At 36.0% G+C, this 20,431-nt stretch overlaps 2 protein-coding genes across 2 annotated transcripts; both read right to left on the reverse strand.

Annotated features, from left to right (window-relative positions):
- Positions 1 to 204: 204 nt before the first annotated feature.
- Positions 205 to 9,897, reverse strand: ctdsp2 (CTD (carboxy-terminal domain, RNA polymerase II, polypeptide A) small phosphatase 2). The gene is made up of 7 exons (XM_084098706.1): positions 9,240 to 9,897; positions 4,570 to 4,721; positions 4,079 to 4,180; positions 3,853 to 3,909; positions 3,129 to 3,221; positions 2,766 to 2,951; positions 205 to 1,563 (listed from the first exon to the last, which is right to left on the reverse strand). The coding sequence occupies exons 1-7, from the start codon at positions 9,298 to 9,300 to the stop codon at positions 1,438 to 1,440; spliced, it is 777 nt and encodes a 258-aa protein (XP_083954832.1). The 5' UTR covers positions 9,301 to 9,897; the 3' UTR covers positions 205 to 1,437.
- Positions 9,898 to 14,208: 4,311 nt separating this feature from the next.
- On the reverse strand, positions 14,209 to 19,331 carry sdf4 (stromal cell derived factor 4). The gene is made up of 7 exons (XM_084099011.1): positions 18,965 to 19,331; positions 18,234 to 18,567; positions 17,323 to 17,459; positions 17,036 to 17,149; positions 16,780 to 16,938; positions 16,172 to 16,347; positions 14,209 to 16,081 (listed from the first exon to the last, which is right to left on the reverse strand). Exons 2-7 carry the CDS (start codon positions 18,548 to 18,550, stop codon positions 15,905 to 15,907), a joined length of 1,080 nt encoding a protein of 359 aa, XP_083955137.1. The 5' UTR covers positions 18,551 to 18,567; positions 18,965 to 19,331; the 3' UTR covers positions 14,209 to 15,904.
- Positions 19,332 to 20,431: the final 1,100 nt, after the last annotated feature.

Genomic DNA, 20,431 nt, shown 5'->3' on the forward strand with positions numbered 1-20,431 from the left:
CTTTTTTGAGATGCTCTATTTATTATAATTTATTTTCAAAGTGAGATATTTTAGGGCAAAGAATTTAAATGCTCGTTTTATCATCCAAAAGTCGATGTTATAAATGATTTGAATGCTATTTGCATGTTTGAATTCTGTGCGGCTGCATGTAAAATTAATAATAATAGCTTACAATGGCTCAATGAGAAAATACTGAGAAAACAATTACATGTTGCACAATTTTTTTTATTGTCAGCAATACAAAAGTCAAAAATGTGACAACACAGTCCTTATCAGGGCAAATTTTTAACCAAAAGGCAATAATCTGCCCTTCGAACACTTGGCTGTGTTTATAAAAATCATGGCCATTTTGAATATTTGTGCTACAGTAAAAACAAACTATAATATAAACATGATCATGTTTAAATAAGATGAAGCACAGAGGTTGAGCATCTGGTCTGCATCAACAGATCATACAAAGATGGACATTTTCAAGTTCAAAGATGTATCATACAAAGATTTTCAAGTTCAACCAAATATACACATAAATGACAGCACAAGTAATTGTCTGCATAAATACAGCAGAGAGAAGGACAGTAACTGAACAAGATAAATCTCTTTGGTTCATTCTGTGGTGTTAATTCTGCTCCTCACATATAATAAAACCCCATCAAGTACACTTGAAGCAGATAGATAAGGTCACTTTAAGATGAATACAGGAAGGTATGTAGTTGTAATTCACATGAAACAGTGTTAAAAACAGGTATTTTAATGCCATGTTAACGCATCTCGGCGACAGTAGAAAACTGTGCAGTTTAAACAAGGCCTAAAGTAATAAGACAACAAAGATGTATGGGTGCTTGGTGTCACATTTGCATTTATGGAAAAACTATGCATAGCATGTTGGATAAAACAATGTGTATTCCATTTGTGGCATTTCTCTGGAATACATTAGCAACACTTGTTTTCCTTTAAAGTGATTATGAATGCTGAAGATTAAAAAAAGTGTGAAGACGAGTTCAGGTAGAACTTGCATAGAGAGACTGGCCTGGAACTTGTGCTTCAGCTTCACTGTTGCGGCTTACCGATAACTTAATTAGACCCTGCAATCTGTTTAATCTCCCAAAGGATGTCATCATAAACACAAAAAATAAACGAATAACAAAAAAAAATAGAAAAGTAAAAAAGGAATATAAAATCTGTAAATTGTTATTGCAAAAGGCAAGCTCAATGACTGAGTCAAAGCTGGCCTCTGACCCCGATATTTATCATCACTAACTGTTTATGGTCCCTCAAACCATGTAGCAAAACCGCATCCACTTTGTGCTGAGCAGAATTATGAGCTTTGGTGTTTGTTTTCAGGTCAGAAGGCGGAGTCTACTGTCATATGAGCCGCTTGTGTGTGATTGGCAGTCAGTGCTACACATGGAGGTTTGCCCTGGTCTGGCGGTGTAGGGATTATGGACCCCTGAGTTGTTCGAGTCTGCTGTAGACATCATCAGCCTGACTTAACTCTTCAAATACTGGGATGAGGTGAAGCAGCTCAGTGTCCTCCGAATCATCGAACCAGGAGAGGACAGGAACCTGTTAAAGGCACACACAGGTTATTATACGCCAGTAGCTTACTGGGTTAATGGTAATATAATCATGTTGGGCTTATTTAAATCTGTTGGGTTTATGTATTCTAGAAGCAGGAAGATCGTTATATTAGTGCATTTGGTAAATTAAATGTACATTTCAGATGGTGAAACAACAATATTTTGTTACATATACAGCAGGGTCCAAAAGACTAAGACAGCATTGAAAATCTGTTTTATCATTTTGATAAAAGGCATTCTGAATATAATTTCAAAACTTTTGAACATTTGTTAACATACATGTTTGATAAATATATATATATATATATATATATATATATATATAATATAAATATAAAGGATATATATTTTGTACTTAAAAAAGAAAAATATATATTAGAATACAATATATATTTGTTTCTCTCTCTCTCTGATATATATATATAAAGGTTTGTTGTTTTTCTTGCATTTATTTGATCAAAATACTGTCAAAAACAGTACTACTATTACAATTTCAAATGATTTCTGATCAATTTAAATCAAACTGATTTCTATTTGAACATATTTTTACATTTGAATTTTTTTTTGTTTTCCTGTGATGGCAAAGAAAAAACAAAAGATCTGCATTCGCGTGTGTCTTAACAAATTATTATTATTTTTTATTATGCAACAAAGCACATCTGAATTATTCAAGTGTTTCGTCAGAAGGCTAATTGCCGAAACGTCTGAATAATCCATATGTGCTTTGTTGCATAATACATTTTTTTAAATTATTTGCATTATTTGCAAAAGCATTGATATTTCCACGGATCTACATCAAAATGGTTGATTCTTTTTTTTTTTTTTGAAAAGCAAAGTTTAAAGAAAAGCATTTAATTAAAATAGAAATCTTTTGTAACTGTCTTTACTGTCACTTTTTTGAACAATTTAATGCATCCTTGCTTAAATAAAAGTATTACCATATATGTGTGTGTGTGTGTGTGTGTGTGTGTGTGTATATATATATATATATATATATATATATATATATATATATTATATATATATATATATATATGGTACTTCTATCTATATATATATATATATATCAATATATATATATATCTATCTATCGACTTTTGGACTCTACTGGATATGTCAAATACAGCAAAATAAACAAGTGTTAAATAGCAAGAGGGAGAATCTACACAGCAGGACAGTGAAACCTACAGCATTTTCAGGGTGGAAGATGTATGAGGCAGGGGAGTTGTCCAGGATCAGGGTTTTGTGGAGCTCACGGCCGAGGCGACTCAGGTCTTTAACATAGCAGCCTTGATAGAACACGCAAGATTCACGGAACAGCCGCGTCCGGAACACGCCACACTGATCCAGCAGGTCGGTCACGGGGTCTGCATACTACCAGAGCCATGAACGGGGAGAAGGAGGGATGGGTTAAGGAAAACTTGATACTGGAGAAGAAAATCAATCTGACACTACAAGGGCATAACTCTATAACACTAACTAACCAGCATCTAGTAAGCAATTTCTACCATTTTCCTAAAGAAACGTGAGATGTGACGCATGTTTTGATACCTTAGCAAGGCTAGCAGTGAACAGAACACATTCAAACAGTTCTCCCATCCTCTGGAGAAACTCATCCACGTATGGCCTCTTCAACACATACACCTAAAACACAGATGAGTTTGTTGTATATGAGACAAATGTATTTTAACACACCTCTTAAAGAGTAGAGACTTCAGAGTCAAATGTAGTTTTTTTTTTAATTGAACAAATCACAAAATGTTGAGCGCGTCGAGTGCTGTTGCTCGTAGCCTCCTCCTGAAACAAGTAATCAAGAATAGGCCGTACTAGTGGGAACTAACCTATCCTGGATTACTTGAACCAGGCAGAGGCCAAATGCAGGTTTTCCATGAAAAGTGGGCGAGAACAACAAAGGTTTAGGAATATTTTAATGTGAGTTCAATCTCCACTTTTTAAAAACAGAAGTATTCTAACACTGATTTTTTCTAGTTTTGGGAGTTAAACAAACAAACAAAAAATCAATGGGCAAATATAAATATATATTATTTTCCAATGGCAAATATTGTCTCTTGTGGTTGTACACAACATGACGTCGCAATCCTCCTCCACTGCTGAAGTGTTGTTCTCACATCAGTCCAGCAGATGGTGCTCATCATTCACTTTTGAATATAGAACAACATCTCCACTGTTTCCTCAAGCAGATGTCCTGCACACTTCAAGTCAATGCGCACTGGCAGGGTGTTTCTCACATACACAAACATTTATCAGATCTCACCTGGTGTGTGGTCCCCTCAATCTCCACAGGCACAATGAAATCGGCATTGCTTATTGGCTACAAAAACACAATGTGGATATGGTTAAGAACATTGCTGGGGTGAGAAACTGTTATTAACCCTGTTGTTTACATGCACATGTTATGGTTATCTATTCTGAAATATTCAGTTACAATTCAGTCCTTAAATCGTCAAAATTACAATATTAATCAGTGTTACAGGGTGTACCTTAAAGGAGCTATGCACCAGTGTTTCATCCAGATCTATGACCACACAGATCTTCCCCTGGTCCTGAGAGGTCACTTCTGGCAGCAGACGCTCTCCTGGTATCTACAGGTGAGACCAGAACACACAGAGGATCAGCAACACCAAGAAAAATGTATATTTGATTCACAAAAAAATAAATAAAGGGACTATTTGTTATACTTGTATGCAAAGTACATATCATTTTACACATCCAGATGATAAATAATGTTTTTAAATTTAATATTTTGTATTAATCTACCCAAATATATGTGATGAAATATTTCATTGAATATGAATTGGTATTAATTTAACAAATTTACAAATGTAAAAATAATAATATTTATTAAAAAAACAGGCATCTACAATTTACCAATGTAAAGTGGAACATATTACAAATCTACTTAATCTTAATTTGTTTTATGTGTCAAGTATATAAACTAACAAAAAGTGTTGATTAATGATTCATATAATACTTTGGCAATGGTCCCATTGTCCTCGGGCGCTAGCAAGGCATCATGGGAAGGTGTCGTTGGCAGTTGGGCATCTTGAGCTCGAAGGCAACAGATGAGCTTTTTGAAGATATTCCGACTTCCAGGTTTCCGAGGCGAGTTTTTATTCACCTGATCTGTTTGGAAACAATAAAACCCTTTTTAAATGCATAATTTGCATATATTAGTCCTGCTGATAATTGTCGTGCATAAACATAGCATAAAAAGGCTCATGTTGCGTGGTTTATAAAACAATCCCACTTGAATCCCATTAAGTGCTGTCAAACCCCACCCAGAGTACATTAGTAAATGTTAATAAATATTTTCAATTAACCACTTTAGCCTCCAATAGACGACAAACAAAACTTGAATTCGCATTCGCCAATCAGCTAGGTACATTTGCATCGAATGCGCCACTGAGGCTTGACGGATCTTTTAAATAATTCAGAGCACTGGAATGAAATGTATGTTTTGGTCAGTAAATGTGGCGCCTATCAACATCAAAATGACCAAATGCTCAGCCGCCCCTCTCCAGAGATGGCACACGTTGCACAGAAACAGAAAATCTGTTTTAAATGAGACTGCTGGCTACGGCTGGTATATGTTATATAATCTCAGAGGGCGGGAAAGCCCACACATTTCTGCTGTACCTTTAGAGCAAAACATACACACACACACACACACACGCCACTCCTGCCATTTCATCACAGAAGAGCCTGGCAGAAAAGTGCATACGCCACAGACTTAACTCCTATCCACGGAAATAAGACCAATGTTTTGTAACGCAACATCTGTAGCGAGCTTGGTTGTGCATTACAGAGGGGCTCCTTGCATATTTTCATATTTCTGCATATTTTTGCTCGCAAATATGTGCATGTAAGAGGAACATGATTTTGTTCAGACATGCCTGTTGAGATTCCCAAGAAGCAAAAATGAAAAAATGCCCATAAATGCTCTTGCAACATGAAAGTACGCCATGCAGTGATTAGAATCTGTTTTTATTCCTATGGTGATGTAACTTCAGTACTGGTAATCTTTTCTTTCTTTTTTTTTTTTCTCAGCTGAAGGAATTGACCATAACATGAGCAGGGGCTGATCCCAGGCACTTCTTCTCCCTCTTGTTCCCTATGGGGACTTATGTAGCCATAGGAATCATCTTATGTAACATACGAGCAGCATGCACAGCAGAGGGAGGATGAGAGAAAATGGCCTCCTTCGTCATCATTTACTCTGTGCTGTATTTGCCCATCTGTACACTCTCTGATAACGCCCTGCTTAACAAAAGGACTCAGGAAATGGAGTGCAAGGAAAATGTATCCATGAATTCAAATGCACTTTCTTGAAAACATTTGTCACATGAGGATCAAGCGATATTGACAAGCTTTTGTTAAGGACCGTCAAAGGTTCTGTTAAAAGCTTTTAAGTGGTCAGTGTTTCTAGCTATTACACTTCTGCTCAGATCTGATCAAATGAGAGTGCGTTTAAAAAATAAATAAAATAAAAATCAATTTCCCAAAAGGCAGATGTACAAAAGAAAACTGCTATAAATCTAGCAGTTACTAATTTCATCCTCAGTGAATTGTCATCTATTTTCCTAGATAATAAAAATCTACATGGCGAATTAAATGGCAAGCACGGATTTGAGTTTCAAGGGATTGTGTGTAACTGGAGTCCAAGGAATCTGTTAAGAAAACAATAACATGTTCTTGATATTTATAATTGGACCAGCTAAATTAGATTTTTTTTCTCAGTTGTGTTGCAAGTATCTAACACTGGCATAACAGCAGCAATGTTTTCCTAGACAAAATGTCTTAGATTTGGTCTGCAACAAATCGTTTTTAGACATAACGCATTACCAATACATATGGAAGCGATTTTTCAGGCATTCAGATTGTTGCCTGAGCACTGGCCTAAACTGAACACATTTCTAATGCACTTAGTTAAATATCAAAATGGTTTTCCTGATTAAAAATGCTCAAAGTAAGAATTCACTGAGCTCTCAGAGCACAATCAGTATATAGTGACAGACCGCATTTTCAATGAGGTTAATAAAAGATTTGGTCATTTTGAGAATATCTGTCTTTGGATAGTACAATTTGTTATCATTAAATTGAATTACGTATATTTGGCGTTACATCGCCCGTCTGTCACCCTGATCTCTAGATATCAGCCTCAGTATTGGTTGTTGAAAAACATCCATATTGTCTGACCATTATATTTCAGCTAAGTATTGATTTTCATTGCCTATATTCATGGATTGCATTTTCACTCGGTTATGATGTACAACAAAACCATAGCTGATGGATACTCAGCTAATGACAAGCTAAGACATAAAGGTCATTACAAATTTCTAAACCAGAGTACTTGCTTGATTTGAATACTATTAATGCAATATATTCAACAAAGTCAATTAATCTAATTCCACAAGGTACTATAGCAAATATATATACACAACTTTACATAAACATCACAATTATTCTTTGCATTTGGTAGGCTATCTGTTTGAGGGGGTCAATGATGACGTAGAACAGATCTATTCTGTTATTCAAAAAAATGGCTTGAATACATGGCTTCTATGATATTTTCATGTTTTCAATTTCTGAATTAAAATGAATTTTGATATTCGTTGATATTGATTCGTGGGGGTTAAGGTAAAAAAAAAAACACGTCTAGGTAGTGAAACTCTAAAGATCGTAAAAAAGAAAATAGTCTCATTAAAAAGATTAAATTCTTAAAATTAGGCATAAATATTTATTATTATTTCTCCAAAATAATATTATTAATATTTGAAAAACTTCTAACAGACAGTGAGAAGCCATTTTGTCGTCATGTCATACAACAGAGGACCCCTTTAGACTGTGAATTGCAGCCATTTCATTTGTTAAAAAAATACTTCAGACCATTTTTAAGCACTTTTTTGATATTCAACATGACTCATACATTTATATTTTTGCCTTGAAAAATATCTTTGAAAATGTTTTTGAAGTTGAGTACTCATGTATATGCAAGGTGAAAAGACAGAATGTAGTTCTTTTTACATGGTTACACCACTTGACCGTTTCAGAGCTATTGAATCAAAATATTTGCACAAAATGTTATAATATATATATATATATATATATATGTGTGTGTGTGTGTGTGTGTGTGTGTGTGTGAAACTATCATGAATACAAAGATTGTCTTATAAACTAAATAGCACATATGTTTTAAACTATATTTGTAAATTGATTTAACCTTTTTATATTAATTTGTCTTACATTTGCACTAATGCATCTGTTCACATCCTGAGCACCATAATTCCTGAGCCTTTGCTATTATGGCCACAAAAAAGGTCACACTGGACACTTGATGCCATCAAGTACAAACTGAGTTCAAGGGGGTCTTCAAGGAATTTGTGCAGACTTGGCTTGGCTATTTTCCCAACGTTATGGCAGCTCGTAATTCACTAGTTCAGAGATCGTAAACATCTGTAATAACAGCCTAATTGACATCAGTTAAGTATGGTCATACTGTTGATATCGTATTTGCGTCAGATCTAAAATAAGCGCACAGCTCTGCGCATATTGACGAGACATGAGAAAAACACTGGTCAAAACACCGCGAGGAGATAGACTGACCCGCCAGGTAGTAAGTAAGGGGTTAACGTACAAAATGGTTACTTTCCGCATAATGGTTATTTTCCGCATAACACTGTGGCCTCTACTCGTTAAACATCTAGATAAGGCCTTCATTAACCGTTAAGGTTTGAACGTGTGTGTGTGTGTGTGTGTGTGTGTGTAATGGTAGCGTCGCGCGGCAGATGGAGGGCGTGTGCTGCTGTGAGGGGTGTGTTGTGCATTCCAGCGCGGCACCTTGCGCTCTCCATTAGGCCGATGTTTTTCACATTTCAGCTCGATATTTTGTACAGTTTTACTTCAGAAAGAGCGTGAGATACGCGAGTGTAGGTAAGTAGATTAAACAGAAAATGTTTTTGAAACACAATCCGCAAAACGTTAAAACAACATGTCACTCAAATTATCCATTAACCAAGCGTTGAAACGACGTCCACAGAAGAGGAAACAACAGTGTCTTAACGTGAAACATTGGTTACATGTTTGCTTTAAAAACACCACAATCAATCGTGTAAATAAATTAAAATCGAAATAAACAAATAGAAAATAATAATTTATTAATATACATCAATTACCAAATAAAAAGAAAAAAAATATAGCGAGAAAAGCATGTCAGATTTCTGCAGGTCGTCTAAAATCCTTTTAAAAACTGATCATATTACGTAAACATTCAGCAATGCCTGACTGTAACAGCAAAACATGTAAATAATAATAAAATGAAGTTACGCTGATATTTATCTTAAGTACGCTACAATGAAAGACAAATATATATATATATATCCTGAAATGCGATATTGATCTTATTTACATTTCGCTGTTTGGAGCGGAATTCGTTAAGTTTCATCGGTTGGAACTTAACGAATTCCGCTCGCGACTGTGACATGTCAATCAGCTCAATATGACAAATAACTGTCACACAGTGCGAGCATCGAACATGTTCGAATCGCACATCGAACAGTGTGCCGCGAAAATGGCCAATATGTGATCGTTAGAAATGACAGCGCGGAAACATCACCATTTAGTATGTGACAGCGCATTGCCTACCTGTTTTCGAAGACAACCGAGAATCCTCTCTCTGCACTTGAGTGATGATAGAACTTTCCATCTAACAAACGCACAGCCCTTAACGTCCAACCAACCTTTTCCAGCGACAAACAGTCGGTCCGCATTTAGTGGCATTAAAAGCTAGCGAGGCTTGAAATGAATAATTTCAGTTCGCACAAAAATATCTCAGACCTACGGCGACAAATTATTTTGATATTTATTTATTCCCGCCTTCTATTCTCTTCCATATGGGAGGGGCATGCCACTTTGTTTTTGTTTTATCTTATCTGCTATTTTCTAGGATTCGCGTCTCGGTTACTTTATCGCTCGTATATTTATCCATAGCCCCCTCTGGTCTAGGTAAAGCCCTCACTTTTTCTCCAACAACATGGAGAATCCAGGCGAAAGAAGAAAAACAACCGAGGACATGGGGCAAGGACGGTTTCAAGTTCCCCTTACTACAGATAAACAACCCCGTAACTGGGGTAGATCCAAAATAGCCTTTTTTTAAAAGACACGATCAATTCGCTCAGATGTATAATTTAATAAGATAAGAAGCGAAAATAGTCGATAATTGACGATTTTTTGTTTTTCCGTGTATTGTTTTGCTTTGGACGGACTCGGAGGGGCGCCTTGAAACAGCTGGTCGTTTCGGATTGGATCACCAGGAAGTGGGAGTAGCTGAAGCATTCTTCTGTTCTGCACACTCCACACCGAAAACATTCCAGTGCTGGTTTTGTCACAAATCAGTATTCAGAAGATGTAGTCCTATTAAATCTAAATTACAGTGTCGGAATGCTAATTTAATAATGAGGGAATAGCAAAGAAAATGAGTGATGCGATTTAATTTGTAATATTTGTTTTCAAATATAGCATCACACCTAATCCACCCATTTTCCTACTGATCCTCCTCATCACTGTAGTTGTGATGATGAGGATGAGGATTAATGAAGGCTATTTGACCTGAAGTTTCTGTGCTAAAATAGGTAATTTAATAAAAAAAAAAAACATTAGTCTAACATTAAAAGACAATTTGTATTAAAAGACAAAGTGCCATTTTAGTGTATTAATAAATAAATAAACTGAAGCCCAATCAAATTATATCTCAATCAAAGTTGGTTTGAATAATACAAATAAATTGAGTGCTGAATAATTTATTTTAATTACTCAAATTAATACAAGTGTAATTTTGATTCCAGCATGAGAATTCCTTTAGGTTATGAAGTATGACATTACTAAAAATCTTTTCGTTAATCAAGTAATTAAATATTAAATTACTTTGACAACATTTCATGTCATGATTTGAAACATAGTTGGCCAAGGCACCATTGTAAAACCGTCATTGTCAGCTGTGTGAAAAAAAGATGCATAATTTCTGAACTATGAAAGTTGAATGACTTTTGACCCGCCCTAATTTCCCTGTGTAATGCCTAGCACAACCCATTTAGGTGCTAATTTAATGATGCAACTAATTATGTCCAAAAAAATGTGCAGCTGCATTTACTGCAATTAATAATTTGCATGAATGTTGCACATTTGTTTATTAGTCGAGACAGCATATTGTAATGCATGTTTTCAAACAGAAATGGAAGTTGTACGCCCTTATTTCTATCATTTTTTTGTCTTTCAATCAAGCGAACAGAGGTAGAGAATGGTAAATGTAAGTGATAAAAGAGCCACAGACTTTTTACCAGCCTGAGTACTGCCCAAAACTCCTATGTTGGAAATCTATTATATTCCCAAACGGGACCAATTCTATACCACAAAACCAAGATATAAACAAGAACTGTTTACAGAAATGTGGAAGTTGTCAGATATGTGACTAAAATAAGTGTAAGCCGGAGAGTTCCAAAACATGTTCTGCTTTTGAAAAAGTGTTTTTGCAATTCTGCAATGTGTTATGGGTGTGGGTGTGTTTTGTTTTCTTTGTATTTTTGGGTTTATGTATTTCTCTTGGTTTTGTAGGTGGCAGCGGAGATGAGGAACACCTGATTCAAATTAGGAGGTGGAGATATATGTGTTTTGGTTCCGTGCATGGGGGGGCGTGGGGGCTTGGGGGGGCGTGGGGGCTTAGGGGGGCGTACGGAGAGGTGACATCATCTACGGCTGGCCTCTTGTTTCCTCACTAAAACGGGATCTAGTGCCTGTCGGCATTTTGGGACATTTCAGATGGCATAACTTTTATTATTGCACTTTGTGAAACCCTTAGAATTATGTAATACACCTTATTCATTATATCGATCTTTTGTTTTGATTTCCCTATATTGTTGCGGCCTCGAGTCGGCCGTAACAAATGGAAGGCATGGGATCACCAAAGAGCCCTTGGGTTTACACATCACAATATCAAACTATTTCAAACAAATATTTTTTACAGAAGGAAATAAAGAAAATAAGAAGACACCAAAATATGCTTTTATGGATTAAGAGAAGCTTTTTAAATTCTGTATCATTAATAAATGTTACTTTTTTTAAAAATGTAACGACACTTTATCGGTTCATTGCAAATTAAAGCTTTTATGTGTTACTGAAACTTTAACGCCACTTCCTTACTGTAGACAGTGGCCCTTGTTTGTCCTGTCGACTAAGCATTCCTCAGAGGTCAAAGCTGAGAGATAAAATGACAGTTAATGAAGCTCTATCTTGAATTAACACGAATCGAGATGCGGGCGCTCTCTAAAATGACTTAATATTGAAATTAAGTCAGCAAAAGCTGGTTGAAAAAATTATTACAGTCACTCTTGTAAGGTAGAAGTAATCATAGAAATCATTGGCTTTCACGAGCAACTTCGAATGATTCAACTCATTATTGTCCTTTTGTGTAATTTGTTTTCACAGGAGAAAGGCATAAAACGTGATATTTCCATTACTCGTTCCATTTCTCACAATTTACATTTGCAACAATACGTAAAGTGCAAAAATGTGTGCAAAGACTCTTGTAGAATTAATACTGGGCTCTTAAGAAGTTGTTCCTCTCAGATATCTTCTGAAGCCAGGTAGATCCCTTTGGTAAATCAGTGAAGTAGCATCATGGAGTTGTACCTGCCCGCAAAAAGTACATTAAACCCAAACTGTAATCCTAGAACTTGCCCTAGCCCTGTGTTTTTATAAGGTTACAATTCTGGATTGGTGCCTTGAATAAGGACAGGGTGAAATTAGAACCTGCTCCCTAACGCTCAAGCATCTTTGGTGTTTACCAAGACAAGCAAACAAGAAAACTGACAAGCTGTGTGATCAAACATAGTGATCAGATGCATTCAATTTATTATAAAATACGCTACTGTTCAAAAGTTGGATTTTTTTAGATGTTTTTGAAAGAAGACTGACCAAAGCTTCATTTATTTGATAAAAAAGTGAACAAAAAATTTAAAAATAAATAAATACATTTTTAAAAGTTTAAAATATAAATATAATAATACAAATATAATAAAATAATATAATGTGGAAGCAATTTTATATTTGTTTATTTTGATAGTATAACATTAAATGTAATGTTATAAGTAAACATAATAACACTTGTCTTGCAGTAAACATAGTAATTGTAAATTAAAGACTTTAAAAAGATACGTGCAAAACAGTCAATCGTATCACAACATGCCGAGATATCTTCAGGATTCATTCAGTCGTCAGGCTCTTTGTACATATCAATAATCAGTGAACAGGATATAAGCTACTTAATCCTGCCTAGAGCCCCCCACCCTCAGTGACTTACAGTCCGTGCACTCAGTGACCTGAACGCATATGCTCAACGAGAGCTGTGCCCAGATTGACCAAATCTGAGGTTTCTGCAAGGCTCAGACTCAAGTCTGGAGCCATGTGATTTGCAGGAAGGGGAAGGAGACCCCCTCCCACAATCACTCTCTCCCCCACCCCCCACCCCCAAACCTGCCCCTGAGTGGCCCCTGCCAGGCTCTGTTTCCAGGAAAGGGGCCTAGTGGACAGGCGCAGGGGCCTGCGTCAGGGAGAGCCTGGCTCATTGAGAAAAACAAAAACAGAGAGGGGAGGTGGGAAGACTCTCCCTCCTTACATAACAGACTAGCAGTGAAAAAAAAAAAAGGCTCTCTACCACCACCGTACTTGAAACCCGTCTGTCTGCTCTTTACACAATGCCACACCCTATAGTAGGGCTCTGCTAAAACTTCATCATTTGGGACAGTTTTATTTACTGGACAGAGAAAAAACACTAATTTTAATAATTTAAAGATTGCCAGCTGGATGCTCATGATGCTCATTAGATGCATTAAGTGTGGAAATTACATGCATGTGTAATACTTGCAAAAATCGTTGCTGCTGTGCATGGATTTTAAGATGAGAACAAATAATAGCTGGAGGTAAATCAGATTTTGCGGTAGATAAGTGTAAAGAACATGCAATAATATTTATTAGGGTCGTAGAGTTTGTATGCACACGTGATGCTCATACCAACATTCAATGAATTTTGACACTTTTCTGCCTCCTTGTGGTTAAACTAGAAACTCCAGGAAGTGAAAAAAATAATAGACTATTTGTTGTGAAGATTCTTTTCAATATTTATATTCAATCGATTAAACAATTTTAGTCAATTTTTATTCAAATAACCTAAGCAATTTTTCATAAGAGCCAGTAGTATTCACAGTAGCCAGTGTAAGTGTACAGTGTAAGCTAGAGAAGTTCAGAAATGAAATTAAAAAAGTATAGAACATTCATAAGTATATTTAATTTATTAACTGAGAATTTAACCAACTCTAAAAATGTTGACCATCTCGTTTTGAACAGGATGTGATCTGCTTTGCTTCTTCCCCCCAACAGGAACTGAACCAAACAAAAATGTCACAAGAGTCACACCTCAAACTAAGACAATAGTCAGTGAGAACATATGAGTGATGTAGAATATTCTTATAAAATATCACCATATGTATCAATAAATAATTGGAATGTCTAAATAAAATGTTATGGTGAAAGAAGTTGAGAAAAAGATACAAGAATAAAGATACAAGGTAACCAATTAAAGTTTAATATGTCTAAAATAATACTTATATACAGTGAACTTCAATTACTGTACTGCATTTTATAATAAAATATCAGCCCAAATTTTACCTCTCTAATCTATAACAAATATTTCAAGTGTTACCAGTGTTCACAGTAACCTTTAAGTAATTTGAAAGGTTATGTAATTTCATGCATTAGTTATGAAAACTGTAGCATAAATACAGAACATGAAAATATATTTCAATATAATGCAAACCAATGCATTTAAAAGCTTCATGACATTCAGCACTCTCCCTTTTTTCAATTGAACTTCCACACTATAAATGTAATATATGATCAATGTTCTGTACAAAAATGATTAACACATTAGCAGCTATATTTTAATATCCAGAAAAACACATAATGGGAGTTGATATATATAAAAAAATACTATTACCAAAACATGCTCAAAAGGGATTACCACCAGAACTGAGGTCAAATTTATACACAGGTAGTCAGTAGGACACATTAGCCTTTTTTTTTTAAGGCAAATGTGTATTTTGATAAAACTTTATTGTCAAATCGAGAAAATACATAACGGTCTTTCCATTTTTAATAACAATTTAAAAAGGGTAAATTATAGTTTATAATAATCAAATTCCTCTCAAAGCATTTATTTTATGTTTAACTTAAATCACTTTGCATCACTTTTAACAAACTCTCAGACAGGTGCAATGGAGAAATATTAATGTCAACAGGGAATAAGCTGCTCTATTATACTGACTATATTTCATTGAAAGAGATTGCTAAGGTAACAGGGTAAATTAAATTCTTAAAAGTAATAAAATAATATTCAGGCTATATACATTTATGACTTCGACAAACTGTGAATAACAGGGTTCTTAAAAATGCAAATGGGTCACATATTTACAGATTCATTATCCTATGCAATCTCAATTAAAGGGATAGTTCACAAAAATTGTCACTTACACCCCCTCAAGTTGTTCCAAACCTCTATGAGTTTCTTCAAAATATCTTATTTTGTGTTCAAAGGAAGAAAGAAACTCATACAGGTTTGGAACAACTTGACAAAATGTCCATTTTGGGTGAACTATCCTTTTAATATTATTCCTTTAATATTATTCCACATATCTGACATATTGACTGCTTTGCATTTAATGATTTCGAATAGAAGTGCTATTCCAGTTTTCACAAAATGACCGCCCAAATCATTTTGCTGGCTCGTCATCTTTGGAAATATCACATTGTAGCTCAGGAATCTCAAACCCTGTCAAAAGCAACCCACCCAAAACATGAATACATTTATATATTATGGCACTCCAATTAGCTACATTATTTACATTAAATCTATTTTTTTAATCAATGGAAATTTAAAACGCTCTTTCCCCTCACCAATCCTCATATACAGACATTTCACTTAATTATCAACACTCAAAACTTAATGAAAGTGACAAAGTGTCTAACATTAATTACATAGGACTTTATGGGGCTCATATGGAAATCACATGACATTATGAAGGCAGAGTCCTCTTAATGTGTCATACCTGCACATTGCAACATTAGAGAAGGTTTTGTGGCTTGCAGGTTTGTACAGTTACAAACACATTCCCAAAAGCACTTGATGATCCCAATCTGGGAAGCGACACTCTAGGGATATATACACATGCTATTCTTATTCATTAAGACTTGAGGAGACCGTCTTAGAACTCCTCATGTACGTTACGGGCATAGTCCATGAGTTTGCTGCCGGTGAAGTACTCGCTGTATTTAAGGATCTCCTCCAGTTCCAGGTTGTGGTTTTGGTTCTCATCCGCCACAGCAATCATCTGCTTGGCTTCATTCAGAGCATTGTACTCATTCATAGGGTCCATGTACTCCTGTGGGACAGAGAGAATATCAGCCAATATGAGACCAATATGCATTAAAATTAGCCGATAAAAAAAAAGTGCTCTTTTCCGTTAACCAACCTCCAACTCTTCCATGGTGACAATCGTATCATGGTTAGCGTCAATGACGTCTTCAAACTCCTTCTTCCTTTCACGAACCCAGTCGTCATCGATATCTTGGGCCTGCTGATTCTCCACAGTTCCCATGGGGAGGGAGATAAATTCGGCAAGAGTCAACTTTCCATCTCCATCTTGATCTGTTTAGGAATTTAAAACTTTAAGTCAAGTCCCCTTTATTTATATAGAGCATTATACTATAAGATAAGATAAGTAAGTTAAGTAAATGTTCTCACTAGAACTACAATAACCATCATGTTTACAAAGAACACACAACGCCTATACAACTTACTCCCGATTTCTCTCAACAAGGGGACAGGAGAGCTGTCAGTCAATACATGGGAAAACACAGGATTACTTGCATTACTCATTACTTAAAAAAAGTAATCTGATACTCGCGTAACAATTCTCGCGTTACTTACTTGTAATGCGTTCCACCAACACTGGTCACGATGTTGCAAAATTCATAAATTATGAAACAAATTCGATTCAATTTGAATTCGCTATAAAGCAGCTCTAATAAGAACCACAAGAAATGTGTTTGCATTTCTTGGGTATGACTTTTTGCTTACCAAGATCTCGGACGATCTCCTTGACCATGTATCTGAGCATGCCTTTGCTGTGCTCTGGGTGCAGGAACGAGAGGAACTCCTCTTCATTCAGCAGCTGGTCAGCTGGAGGGTTATCGGCCTGGAACCAGCGGTCCTTCAAGCTCTCCAAAACCTCCTGAGCTGTGGTGAGGTCATGTTTTATTTATATCATTAGAAATGGCTTAACTAAGAGTACTATACCATACTAGACAAATACACCTTCTACATTAAAACTTACTTTCTTCATCCAATTTCAGTTCTTCATTGTTTTTGATCTTCTCAGCCACTTCTTTCTCATTGAAACCCTTGCTGCCTAAAAACTTCACACGGTATTCATCCCACGTTACATGTCCTGAGAGAGCACAAATTGAGCAGATTCAGGTCAAATTTATCTTTCACATCACCAAAACAGTAAAGAGCAGATGATATGTGATATCAAAACATCATTCCGGAAATCAAAAACTATATACATGCTTAACATATAATTTCAATATGGCACAGGTCTAAATAACAATATACACCTACCATCCTGATCAGGGTCCACAGCACGAAAACTGATCTTGTTTTCTCTGACGGCTTCCTGAAAATGTTCTTCTGTCTTCTCCATGATCCAGCGCTGCATTTCTTTAGCACTGACGCTCCTGTCTTTATTAAAATCCACCCTAGAAACAGAGTAAAGGTTTGATGATGCAGCAAGTAGTGCAAAAGATATTTTTGTTATCACTTTTGCTCTCTGTATATAATCTGTTGATAACTTGAATAAAAGTTGTATCTTTCATGCTGCTAAGAGGATCAACGGCCACATACAGAATACACTGAAGAGTTTCAGGAGAGACAGACACATTTAAATCTGCTAAAATATCACCGATATTATATGACAGTAAAGGCTCATCTTTGGCTTTATGTTCATTTAATTTATAGAGACCTCTAAGCGTCTGTATAGCCTATGGTGGGATTTGAACAAATGTGCATAATTAAAAATGCACAACAAAATAGCCTCTATGGGCAGATTGTTCACAATGTAGGAAAAAGTTTTGGTTTACTAAACAGGACCCGTGCAGGACTTTGACATGAACTTTTTAAATACATCTTGTTGATCTTATTGTGAAAGATTCATCCATGCATGTTTCATTTAAAAACTTTACTCCAATCATTTTACTTGCTCATCCTATGCCCCTTTCTACCTACATCCAATCAACAACCGACAGACATAACCAAAACCCTGCCTAACACAGTTTTTTCTTTGTCGATAATTTTCACTCTCCATTTCACTCGGATTTATATCACAAACACAATACGGAAAATCTTCAACTATATTGTTCAGGATGACATACGATAATTGCTCACTGTTCATTGGGTTAAGTAACAAATACCTTTAGAATGACACCCAAGCACGTCATGGGAATATCTCACTGTTTCCACAGCTGTACACCTACTTGGTGAAGATTTCAATGAGTTTCTTCCTGTTCCTCCTGGGCTCTGAGTCCTCCTCAAACTCCTCTATCTCCTTCCCCAGAAACACCTCCTGATGAAAGTCTTTATTGAGGTGACCGTCCATCTCCATCTTCACACCATTAAGATGGTCCGGTGGAAGGATCTCGTTGTCCTCCTTACTGTTGCTGGGGTGTTTGTCTTTTAATGCTGATATATTCGCTGGCCTGGCCTGAACATTCAAAGCCAGCATCACAAATACTGCCAGGTGGCTGAGCTGAGATCTTCTCCGGTTAAACATGGTTTTACTGATAAATGTCATAAACAGCTGTTGAAACCCTAAGAAAAAAAATATTAAAACAAGTATTAGAAGACTTAAACATATTCAATGAGAGTGCAGTTTACTGGTGAAATAATGAACAAATCTGACAAAGCTGTTTTTTTTTTGGTTTTAGAGGGATTATGCGCACTTTCTATTAAAAGACTGGAAAAACAGCTTAGACCAGTTAAAACCAGCTGGGTTTTTTTTTTTTCAATATGAGATCAAATACAAATGCTTTACTAATCAATGCCGTGATAAATTGGCAGAAGTATAACAATTAATTCATTATTTAACCAGTTAGTTATATCGGTTACCGTTTTATCAGTTAGAATTAAATTTGAATCAGCACATTATGTTTACACCTGCTGAACGAATAAAGATGCCACTTGTGAATGGAAATACATAACAACTTACCTAGTCGTCTGTTTGAAAGGTCCTTTCCGGAAATCAAATGTCAGATGAATGAATAGTAGCCAATGGCCTAATGTATTTGATGCACCGTGAGCGGACTGTTTATGTGCAGCACATCGCGCAGTTCCTGTACACGTCGCCACTCGAGACCAAACGCTGGTCACTGGAGCGGTTTATGGCCCTGAAAGCGACGTCCTCCCTCTCTGGACTCCGATAACACACACAAACAGACGCAGGACAAACTGACAACCGCAAGACTTCACACAGACTGATACCAGATAGGCGTTCAGGAAAGAAACATTGCTACGTTGTCAGCAATCGTGCATCTTCTTCTTCTGTAACATGAGGTGACAGGGATAACGCATATATCGCCATCTACTGTACCAGCTGATGAATGCGTATGAAATATATAGTAATGCGAATGTTTATCTTTTATATCATTTTTCTTCTCTGACCATCGGTGACGAAAGCCTTACTGGTTTAGTTTTTGATGAATGTTATGTGAAACTCACATTAGCTTGGAGATCCATTGTTTTTAACTATCAGATGCCGGAGTGTTGATGTCCTCACAAGTCTTCTTATCAAGCAAGACTTCCTTAATCGGGCAGCTTTACCAGAAGGACCATATTGGTACATATATAGAGGGCCAAAATCGTATACAGGCATTACAGGATATTGAGAATTATTATATGCAATTCCTTGGTATTTTTGTGTATTAAGGTCCATAATCTGGAGAAGTACCTGTACCAGTGTTCTACATTTGCCCAGAGAAAGATGGTATTTAGTGTTAAGTGGACAATGTATATTTTCTTCCTTGCTGCTTCCCCTTGATTATTAAGAGAAGAATATTTCGACTGTAACAGTCTTTTTACCTTGTCAGGCTTTATACCATCTGTAAGACAAGGAAATTGAGAGGGTCTCTACAACATCTAGAAGATGAATAGTAGGCAACTTTCTGTCATCTAATTCCCACTGCATATCAACTCGTACAGTTTTGGATGCTGTTGCATACTGTAACCTGGACCAGAACTAATAGTTTTGGTAAGATGCATTTCATTTTCTTTATTTCTTTATTTCCAACCACCAGAGGGGGGAAGAGCATAAAGAGTTGTAGGACATCTCCCAGTAGGTTGCAGTGCTGAGAGAAAGTAGCCTACTGTATTTTTAACCACAAAGTTAAAAATGTAGGCTACATAATGTAACCATTTTAAGTGTGATATATTATAATAATAAAATATGATTAGCCTATATAATTTGTGCTAATGTGAAACAGTAAGTAAATTAATGGATGGAGGAATGACAGAATGTGGTTATATTGATGATCACTAAAATTAGACTCACCTTTAATGCCATGTTTTGCCATTTTTTGTGTGTGTTTTTTTCATATAATGGGAAATATTGTTTGTACTGTTAAACATGCTTCTGATACTTTCATCTTAATGAGTATTCATGCAGATGGACATATTTCAA

Source organism: Abramis brama, assembly GCF_963993115.1.
Source record: "Abramis brama genome assembly, chromosome: 22".
NCBI lineage: Eukaryota > Metazoa > Chordata > Actinopteri > Cypriniformes > Leuciscidae > Abramis > Abramis brama.

What these genes read in the sequence shown, in the direction of transcription:
- ctdsp2 (XM_084098706.1), bottom strand. Translation starts at nt 9,300, where the DNA reads ATGGAAAGTTCTATCATCACTCAAGTGCAGAGAGAGGATTCTCGGTTG. An exon ending in TCGGTTGTCTTCGAAAACAG is followed by an intron (nt 4,722 to 9,239) that starts GTAGGCAATGCG and finishes GTTTCCAAACAG; the next exon opens with ATCAGGTGAATAAAAACTCG. An exon ending in TTGAGGGGACCACACACCAG is followed by an intron (nt 3,222 to 3,852) that starts GTGAGATCTGAT and finishes TCTGTGTTTTAG; the next exon opens with GTGTATGTGTTGAAGAGGCC.
- sdf4 (XM_084099011.1), bottom strand. Translation starts at nt 18,550, where the DNA reads ATGACATTTATCAGTAAAACCATGTTTAACCGGAGAAGATCTCAGCTC. An exon ending in TGTGGACCCTGATCAGGATG is followed by an intron (nt 17,150 to 17,322) that starts GTAGGTGTATAT and finishes GTGCTCTCTCAG; the next exon opens with GACATGTAACGTGGGATGAA. An exon ending in GGAGATCGTCCGAGATCTTG is followed by an intron (nt 16,348 to 16,779) that starts GTAAGCAAAAAG and finishes ATTCCTAAACAG; the next exon opens with ATCAAGATGGAGATGGAAAG.